This window comes from Acanthisitta chloris, unplaced genomic scaffold (genome assembly GCF_000695815.1).
Source record: "Acanthisitta chloris isolate BGI_N310 unplaced genomic scaffold, ASM69581v1 scaffold2111, whole genome shotgun sequence".
Lineage (NCBI taxonomy): Eukaryota > Metazoa > Chordata > Aves > Passeriformes > Acanthisittidae > Acanthisitta > Acanthisitta chloris.
In genome coordinates this window covers 112,674-122,647 of record NW_008657507.1, presented here as the reverse complement: position 1 = coordinate 122,647, position 9,974 = coordinate 112,674, and the positions used below count along the sequence as shown (strand labels likewise).

The 9,974-nt window shown below is 51.0% G+C and overlaps 1 protein-coding gene across 1 annotated transcript in view; it reads right to left on the bottom strand.

Annotated features, from left to right (window-relative positions):
- Window positions 1-10: 10 nt before the first annotated feature.
- LOC103811740 (CUB and sushi domain-containing protein 2-like) overlaps window positions 11-9,974 on the bottom strand; it is a gene marked incomplete at both ends in the record, with an annotated part of 122,466 nt that continues 112,502 nt past the window's right edge. Inside the window, 6 exons of the mRNA XM_009084730.1 lie at window positions 11-202; window positions 1,985-2,187; window positions 5,144-5,270; window positions 6,493-6,684; window positions 7,277-7,433; window positions 9,264-9,433. Of these exons, the coding sequence (XP_009082978.1) occupies window positions 11-202; window positions 1,985-2,187; window positions 5,144-5,270; window positions 6,493-6,684; window positions 7,277-7,433; window positions 9,264-9,433 (1,041 nt within the window). The remainder of the gene's footprint in view (window positions 203-1,984; window positions 2,188-5,143; window positions 5,271-6,492; window positions 6,685-7,276; window positions 7,434-9,263; window positions 9,434-9,974) is intronic.

Below are 9,974 nucleotides of genomic sequence, written 5' to 3'. Positions count from 1 at the left end.
GTGCTCATACCTGTGCAGGAGGGAGGGTCTGGCTGCCAGAAGAATCTGTTCTCAATCTGCACACAGGTGATTTGGGGCTCCCCTTGCAGAGCATACCCTGGGTTGCACTGGAAGGTGATGGAGTCTCCTGCCTCCTTGCTGTCCCCACTCCGACTGCCATTCTGGGGGATCCCTGGGTCATTGCAGGACGTGGCAGTGGAAACTGCAGAGTATGAAAGGCAGATATTGAGTTCAGAGATTTATTTCACCCAAGGCTCACAGCGCAAGCTCCCTCAGCCTCTGTCCTGACACAGATCTCCAAGCCATGACTTGTTCTCCCTCCCTCCTCCCTCAGCATCCCATAAAATCCTCACACACACCCAAACACTGTCTTTGCCTTTGCTCTGAGCATCTGTCACTCCAGCTGGAAAAGGCTCTGGGGAACAGCAAGTTCAAGTGCACTACACAGAGAGCAAGTCTGGTGGCTAATTGTGCTCATGCATGTTTGCTCAGGGAGGCCAGACATCCCCTGATGCTCCACTGCATCTCTCTAGGATTCTGTGTCAGGCACATCCTGCAAAATCACCTAATCCACCAGCACTTTCCACTTCCCCTGAGTGGCAAAGGAATTTAGCCTGAAGACCTGTGAAGCAGCAAGCCTGACCTTCCAGAAAGGCAGATTTCCCTCCCAGACCTGTTGCTGCCTCTCTCAGAGGTGTGAGCTGTGCCCCTGAGCTCCCTCCCAGCTGGGCACAGGCAGCACAGCTTGGCTCAGGGTTTGCCAACACAACAGCTACTTAGCAGTAAGGGCAAATCTTGGAGTAATAGAAGTTTTTGCAAGCTTATATAGCTCATTAAAGTTCCCAAGATCCCAAACTGTACACTTCTGAGCTTAGGTCTGGCTGCTTAGTCACACCTGGTGAACAAAGGCTTTGAGCTGGAGCAGTCAATAAAGCCCAGCTCCGTATCAGGCAGGGGAACAGAGCTTATTTCCTGCTAAGTTGATGAGAGTCTATTACACCCAGGCAGTTTAGAGAAAGCTGCTCTTGAAAGAGCCAGAGGAAATCCCTCTCTTTCTGTACAGCTGAAGATAAGCAAGTGAACAGCCCAGTCTGGTCCTTCCCAGCAGGGTGAGACACACGGCTGGCAAGAAAAGGGATGGTACAGCTGTGCTGGGTGACACTAAGCTCTCCCTCAGGCTGGGACATCCCTGCAGAGCTGACTTGCTCCTCCAGCCATGAAGACACCCTGGGCAGAAAGTCATGGGGAACAACTTGGCAGAGTCAGGATGATGCTGAGATGTGTCTGAGCCCCATGAAGGTCGTTCATCACTCACTCAACCACCTCCCTGCTTGCTGCCCCCTCCAGGATCAGCATCTGCTGGTTGGTTCCTGGACAAACCTGAATCCTTGGAAACCTCTGTGTGAAGAGTGGAATATATTCCCCTCATCTAATCGAAATGGCTGTGTTTGCAAGGCTGAGGGAACAGCAGCCAGGACTGAGGCAGAGACAAATTGCAGCACACAGAGCTGCTGTGAGCAATGACATCCCTCCAGCCAAAGGAGCTTTTTGTCAGCTGCACCTCAGGGGAGCCAACCTGAGGGGCTTTGAAACAGCCTTGGCTTGCAGAACCCACTGCCCAGCACCTCTCAGAGGGCCTGGGGGAAGCTGCTGCCTGTGTGCTGCTGTCCCTAAGGGACCTGGTGGAAAATAGCTGCAATTCCTAGCTGTGGATTCCACCGTGTGCTGCTCTGCAGCTCCCTGCCAAGCTCACCACTGTGAAGGTGACAGAGGAGAACAGAATCACCTGCAAGGATGAAACACAGGAGGTTTTTCCTCTGTTTGCAGAGTCTGCACAGAGTTGGGACAGCATAAAGGCTGCAAGACACACAGGTCCTGCCATGGGGCTCATCACAGTGTCACCTGCACAGCATCAGGACTTTGAGCATCACCTGGAAGCAGCACAAATGGGTTGGGTGATGCTGTCCAAGCCCACAGAGCCCACCTGAGAACTGGATGGCAAAGCCCTGCTTGCTGGTGAAGAAGTCAGTGTTGAACTGAAGGATGACAGAGTTGAAGGTGCTGTGCACATCCCCAGGGAGGTTTGAGCCACTCATCTCCTTGAGGAGGATCCCGTTCTCCACGGGCCCATCCCAGATCCGCAGCACATCGTGGAACTCCTCCGTGTGGAACACCATGAAATGGAGCCTGGGGAGGGGGAAAAAATAAAAATCAACTGAAGTTAGACCACAAACTGCTCCGGCTCTTTCCTGGAAAGGTTGGGAGTGTGATTTGTACCAGTGGTTGGTCCACTAGGAATGTGTTACCTCATCTCTAACTGAGCCTGGAATAATTCCTTCATCCCTTTCTCTGTCTCTAACCCCAAACTCTCCTAACCACATTCTTCACTGCCACAAACCAAACCAACTGAGTCATCAACCCCCAACAATCCACCACAGCCCTGAGAGCATTGGCTAAACACTGTTTGGAGTGTTTGGCCAAGCTCTGTCAGCCTTGGGGCTGTGACTGCCCTGGGGATGCAGGTGATGAATCAGGGGTTGGTCCCTTCCACTCCTGCACTTAAAACACCAACTGGAGAGGAAAGATTTAGCTGTCTCTGTTGGTCATTGCCCCATTGTCACTGGGGGAAAGACTCTCTGACATCTCAGGCCAAGGAGAGGGAACTCGTGGCACCTCAGTGTGAAACAGGGACAGAAAGCTACAAACTGAGAAAACCTGTACAAAACAAACCCATCAGGTTCTGTGCTTAAACCCTGACAGTCCAGGCAGGAAAACAAGGAAGCATTCACTTGGCTGCTTTCCCATTTATCCAGGGCAAACATAAATAAGTCAGGGAGAGCCATAAAAGGGGGGAAAAAAAGCCCCAGTGCAATGTACTCAGCAACAAAGTGATGCCCACGGAAACTGCCAGAAAGCAAAAGAGCTGAATCATAAATCCACCTCACAGAGACCTTGAGCAGAGAGAAATAAAGGCAGAGCTGGGGAAAATCAGGATGGATGGGGGCAGAGCTGTTCCCCATGGCTGCCTCGGTGCTCAGCCTAACTGGGCACAGTCAGACACAACCAGCAGGGAAAACTCATTCCTGAAGTCCTTGGAATCAGGGGGAGGCTGAGCTGGGCTGGGGGAACACTCTGGGACTGATCCCTATGGGACCAGAGCTGCCCATGGCCAACTTCAGGCAAAGCTGTGCCAGGAGGTCACCCCAGCATCACATCCAGGTGTCCCAGTGCCAAGGACACGTTGTCCAATGCCACCTGGAGCAGGAGTTGTTGGGATATGGGATTTTGTTAAGGAAACTGCCATGCTCTGGAGAAAAATCCATGAATTCCACAGGCTGTACCCAACAGGGTGAGTTCCCTCTCAGCCTGACTCTGCTCAAGGCAAGGCAGAGCTGCTGGTTTAGCAGATCATGGAGGGGAAGAGAGTTTTGGTCTTGCTCTCTGACAATCCCAATGATATGCAGGAAAATGCAGCAAAAAGCAAATTAGGAATCAGGGAAATGAATATGGGATAGAGGGAAGGTTCTGTCAGCTCAGCAAGGAGCAGAGAGGAGACACCAGCTCTGCCCTGACAATCCACATCACCCTTGGGGAGCCACTCAGCTCTTCCCAAAGCACCCCAAGACCACACTGACCCACCTGCAGTGCTTTCTGCTGACATTTCCCAGCCAAGCTCTGGCCATCCCAGCCTGGCTCTGCTGTGCCAGGGGCTGAGCTCCCACCTGGAGCTCTGAAGAGTGGAACCTGTCAAGCCTCAGCACCCATTAAACTGAGATTCACAGCACCAGTGAACTCTGAGGACACCAAAATTGCTGCTGTGGGATAACCCACCCCAACACCTCCGTGTTCTCTGCTCCCACCTGGGCAAGCAGGACCTGAAGGCAAGTCCCATTCCTTTTCCAGTGCATCCTCCTTACTCCTTCTCTTCCTCCTTGCCCAGGGAGGTGGCAGAGTTACTATCTAGGGTGTTCAGGCTCTGGAATATTGCCCAGGGAGGTGGTGGAGTCACCAGCCCTGGAGGAGTTTAAGAGGTGTCTGGATCTGGTTTAGAGTTTGAGGGTTACAGCAGTGACAGGTAACTGGTTGGACTCAATGACCTTAAAAGTCTCTTCCAGCCTTGATGACTCTGTGACTCTCTGATTCCTTCTCTCCCCAAGTGTCTCAGCTACCCCAAGTGATTTCACTTGTAATTTCATGCACGTGTGTGTTTGCACATGCACAAAATTAATCCTCTCTCCGAGTCAACCCTTTCACTTTCATGGCAATAAAGTGCAGACTCATTTTTCTCCCTGTCTCGCCTTCCTCTCCTTCCCCTCGTGCTGTGCAGATACAGCTTTATTCCAAAAGCTCTGGTGATTAATTTTCATGTAAGTTCTAAATGAGAGCTTTATACAATTGTCCCATGCGTGAAGAGGATTATTTTTTCCAATGGATTACCATAAAAATGAAGTTGCTGAAAATGTGCTCTCTCGACTCCCCAGAGATCAGCTCTTCTGTGTGAGCTGCCAAATAAAGGGGCAGAAGAAGGGAGCTCTCATCTCTGCTGAAAGGAAAGGGGCACCAGGTGTGTTGCTGTGCTACTACCTAGAATCTTTTCATTGTCTCTTGGCCCCTTCCAAGCCTTTATTTTGCCTTAATCTCCACTCGTGAGAATGCTGTGAGGGAAGCAGATAGGGATTACATGATCAAAGTTCCTATGTTGAAGCAGCTTTTGGATGGGGAGAATGGAGGTCTCATGTCTTTGTCCTATCAAACTCTTCAGCATCTTGGAGTCTTGGCCCCTTCCAAGTCTTTGCTTTGCCTAAAGCACAGAATTTTAGGGGTTGGAATGGAGCTTGGAGCTCATCCAGTCCCAACTCAATAGGCAGGGACACCTCCCACTACAAGAGGATGCTCAAGGCTTCATCCAACCTGGAATGAACATCACCAGGGTTGGGACAGCCACAGCCTCCCTGGGCAACCTGTGCCAGTGTCTCACCACCCTCACAGGGAAAACTTCTGCCTGATACCTAGCCCAGATCTCCAACTTGTGTGAGTGCTGCGAGGGAAGCAGACAGGGATCACATCACCCTTGCTTTATGCAACTAGTGATCTTTATGCACATGGAAAGAACCCCAAGCTCCAAGAAGCTGCCACAACTCACCCTATGGTGCATCCAGCTTCGGCCTCGATGGTCCAGATGCAGTTGAGGTTGTGGTCATAGGGCGTTGGGTACCCTGGAGACAGAATCCTGCCCGAGGTCTCTCCCCTGATGGTCCCTCCACACTCAGCTGCAACAGACACATGGCTTAGGGAGCAGATTCATGGCTTATTACAGCTCTTACTTGGCAGCAAAGCAAATCTCATCCTACGAGCACAACAGGGAGTATTCCTTACCATTCGGAGAAATTCTCAGAGCCTACAAAACAAGGAGTTTAATTCAGCTGAAAGGCTGAGCTATCAGGCTGGTTCTGCCTTTTTGTGCATATTCCTGACACCTAATGTGCTGTCAAAGCTTCTCTCCACCTTTCTGACTCTGCAGGAGGTAAAGGCAGAGCCTGCCAGAGTCCTGCTCCCCTGATTCACACAGGGGAGGTTAGAGCTCGAGTTTTCTGCTTGGATTCACCAGTGTGATACAACAAACAAGCCAATATATGTGTGACTCTAAGTGGACTCAAAAGAACATGAGGATTTTCCAGAATACATCCATTAAAATGCCTTAAGTTTCATGTCTTTAATTTTTCTTTAGATTCCCACATGCTCAGACGTGGTTACATACGGAATTTATGCCAAGCAAACAGGGTAAAGGTCAAGAAGATGCACAAATCACAGAAATTTGTCTTTTTCCCTCACCAAGCAAGGCTAAAACTCAGCAAAGGGATCCTGCAGGAACAGTCCTGACTCATGGGAGAACACACAGTGCCAGGGACTGAGCATGTCCCTCCCAACCACGAGATGAGGACTGAGTCTTCAGGAACTTCCCCACATGCTGGACACATCAGCTCATGATCATCAGTCAACTCACAGCCCAACAACACTTCATTTCCTACACAAAATGTAAGATCAGAACCTTCCAAGCAAGGACATCTCCTCCTGCAGAGCTACAGGTGAAAAACAACTCAGGCCTAGGCTTAGGGAAGATGGATGGAATTAAAACGTCTGAGAACGGGCTCAGATGTCGTGTAGCTCTCAACTAAACCTGACTCTGAGCTGTCAGATCCCTGGCCACGCTGATACCTGCCACTATCACCAGGTGCCACTCAGTTTAACACATCTCAGTGAAAAGGACAAGGGCTGGAAAAGCAGCAACGAAGCAAGAAACCTTGTCAGAGAGGAAGGTTTCACACTAAATCTCCTTGTAGAGTTCTCAACACCAAGATGCCTTGCACAGGGTCCTGCCTGGGGTTTAATTCGTGCAGGTGGGTGCAATTAACAGCAGAGCTGATGTCACAGGGAGCAGCAAAGGAGGGAGAAAGGGGGTTGAAGCCAATGTTAAAGGCAGAGGTGTCTCACCTACACAGGTTGGCAGGGGCTGGTCCCAAGCTCTGCGCTCCCCAGTGAGGCAGCTCAGCACTTTGCTGCCTCTCAGGGTGTACCCAGGGTCACAGCTGAAGGACACTGAGCTGCCAGCAAAGTGTCCCTCGTCGTGCACCTTGTAGCCAAACTGGGGGATCCCTGGGTCCTCACACTTAATCAGCTCGAAACCTGCAGAGGGAGGAGAGATGTTGGTGTCAGGTGTGGAACAGTCAGTCAGGAGATGTTAACACAGAGTCATGTTAGTATGTTCTTCCAGTCATTTGTTGGGGAGAAAAGCAACAGAATGAAAAGGAATGTTGGAGTGAGATCCCAGAAATCTGCTGTCTCTGGATCCAAACTTCTGGGTCTCCACAGTGTCGATCACAGCAGTAAAGGTTTGGTCATTTCCCAGGCAACAAGGGACAGATCAAGAGGAAACACCTCAAGCTGTGCCAGAGGAGGTTCAGGTTGGACCTCAGGAGGAATTTGTCCTTGGAAAGAGCTGTCAGGCATTGGAATGTGCTGCCCAGGGAGGTGGTGGAGTGACCATCCCTAGAGGTGCTCAACTGGACATGGCACTCAGTGCTCTGCTCTTAGTGGACAAGGTGGTGATGGGTCACAGCTTGGATTTGATGACCTTGTAGGGCTTTCCCAATCTCAATGATTCTGTCACCTCCCACACTCCAACACCCCTGAGGCTACGAGATCCTTACAGAAAGGACTCTTTGGTCAGGAAGCTGGAACACAATCCCACACCTTTACCCCTTGGATTAGAACTTACTGGAGAACTGCAGCTCGAAGCCCTTGCTGGTGTTGTCAGTGTTGGTGATGAACTCGAGCCACATGCTGCTGGAGGTGCTGTTGATGCTGGTGCCCAGCATGTCAGAGCGGCTGAAGGTGCCCAGAACTCGAGCTGAGCTGTTGTTGCCATCATACACCTGAGAAGGACAACACACACACACTGCAAACTCTATTCTACTGCTTCTTCAGGGACCAAAGCATCTCTGGGCCAGGCTGGGGTGCTCACTCGGGGGAAGAGAAGCTCCAGGGAGACCTTAGAGCTCCTTCCAGTACCTAAAAGAGCTCGAAGAGAGCTGAGAGGGACTTGGGACAAGGCATGGAGGGACAGGACAAGGGGCATTGGTTTCCCACTGCCAGAGAGTAGGGTTAGGTGGGAGAAATTCCTCCCTGTGAGGGTGTTGAGGCACTGGGATGGATTTCCCGCTCCATGCCTGGGAGTGTTCCAGGCCAGGCTGGATGGGGCTTGGAGCAAGCTGAGCTAGTGGAAGTTGTCCCTGCCCATGGCAGGAGGTAGAATAAGATGAGCTTTAAGGTCCTTCCAACCCAAACCATTCCATGATCCATGAGTGCAAACAGGGACAGATCCTTTGAAATCAGTGATCTCATCCCAGTTAAGAGGCTGAGTTGGTGAGATTCCATGGTGCTGCTCAGCCTGGAGGATCCACATCCTTCCCCTTCCCCCTGAGCTTACTCTGCCCTCAGAGCTGTGTCTCCTGAGCTCAGCTCTCTTTCCAGAGGAGCAGCTACTGGGAAAAGCATTTTCTCCCCAGACTCCCTCATGGATGAGCCCTGAGCCTGCTATTATTTAAGAAAAACAGAGCTGAGTTGTTTCCTTTCTCTGAGCTAGCAGGACAAAAAGCAACTCCTCACTGGTGAGGATTGATAGGAACTTTCCTCAGAAGCAGATGAGATGTTGATGACAAACCTGTCAAGAGAACATAATTTCTCTCACAACAAGTATATTCTTCACATTAACTGGAAATCTTTCTGCCTTTCCAGTCATCTGTGAGCTGAAAACATGTGGATTACACCTATCCTGGAGTGCAGGAACGTGGCACTAGGATGAGGCATCACTGGGAGATGAGCACACACAGCTTGGGGGACTAATATCTCCTTCAAACTGTGGCTTTGTGGCTCACAGAAACTCAGCCTGGATTTGCCTCCTCCCACTGAGAGTCCTGGAGCTCCTAAGTGCTGATTAACCTGAGTTTGGGAATGCTGAAGAGTCTGAAGTTCTGCCTGAAATAAAGCTGTTTTTTAGGACAAATCAGCTTTGATTCTTAAAACACTGAAATGATGCTAAACCCTTCACACTTCCTCATGTGTCAACAGTTTCTCCTGGGCAATTTTGCAGCTAAGAACTGAAGTTTAGCTGGTCCATGGGAATTTGGCTCTTCCAAGCTGCCATGGCAATCACTCACTGTCACAGTCTCTTCCAGGGATGACTATCCACTGCCAGTCCTGTCTGGGCCTGGGTGGTATTTTCCAGAGGGGATTGTGCCTGACAGAGCAGGAACACAGCAAGGACACAACCTGGTCAGCCAGTCCATGAGGAGAGGTGGGCAGTGGAAAGCCTGTGGTCAAGGAGATGCCATCCCTGCACAGCCAGAGGTGGACAGTGGAAAGCCTGTGGTCAAGGAGATGCCATCCCTGCACAGCCAGAGGTGGACAGTGGAAAGCCTGTGGTCAAGGAGATGCCATCCCTGCACAGCCAGGGGGATGGTGTGCCCCTCCTGCCTCAGTTTCCCCAGGCACTGAGCCGATGCTGTTGGCTGGGACATTTCAGTGCCCTCTCCCTGTGCACCTGTAGGGTCACTCCATCCCAGCCCTCAACAGTTTGGGACAGTGTTGCTTGGTGTGCTGCTCCCCAAGCCTATGTGGAGTTGACTCCAGACCCTGTTTACAGCTGTCAAGACTGAGGGAAACGGGCCAGCCACAAGCTTTGCTGCTAGACCCACAAGAATTACCTTGAGGACATCTCCTGCCTCCAGCTCAAACGTCCTGGCTTTCAGCTGGATCCCCTTTCCTGGCTGGGTCTGGATGGAGTAGATGCACTCGTGGTTGTTGTTATAGTTCAGTGGGTAGTTGGGGGACAGCAGAACACCTTGGGTCCCAGTGACAGAGGAGCCACACTCAGCTACAGCAAGACACAAAAGCACATGTTAACAGCCACATGGATGTTCTGCCCATGCCACACATGCAGGTGATTCCTCCAAACAGCCACAGCTGCTCACTCCTCCCTATGCCCAGGAGGAAGGAAAAGAGTCTTTTCCCTGTTGTTATTCACTACAACCTGCAGTCTTGTCCCTGTTCCATCACACTCTCCTAGCCAGACTTTCCTCCTTCACCACCAGATCTGCTTCCACTTCTACTCTGCACAGTGTGAACAGCAATTGACTTTGAGCCAAGTGGGAACTTGGAAGATTTGTGAGACTCAAAACTTGGCAGAATGATGCTCCTTAGAGAAGGGAGAGGATTGCAGATTGGAGGCACAAGCTATGCTGGATGTCAGGAGATCAGAGTTTGTGATGCTGCTGGAAAACAGCAATGACCACCTCTGTATTTCTGGGCTTTCTTTGCAAGATTTGAGGGCACAACCTCTGTGGAAAAGGGGGAGATCCCTCTAGATCCATCTCCCAGGGGAGAGATCCCTGTCCCAGGGGACACAGCCTCTGTCC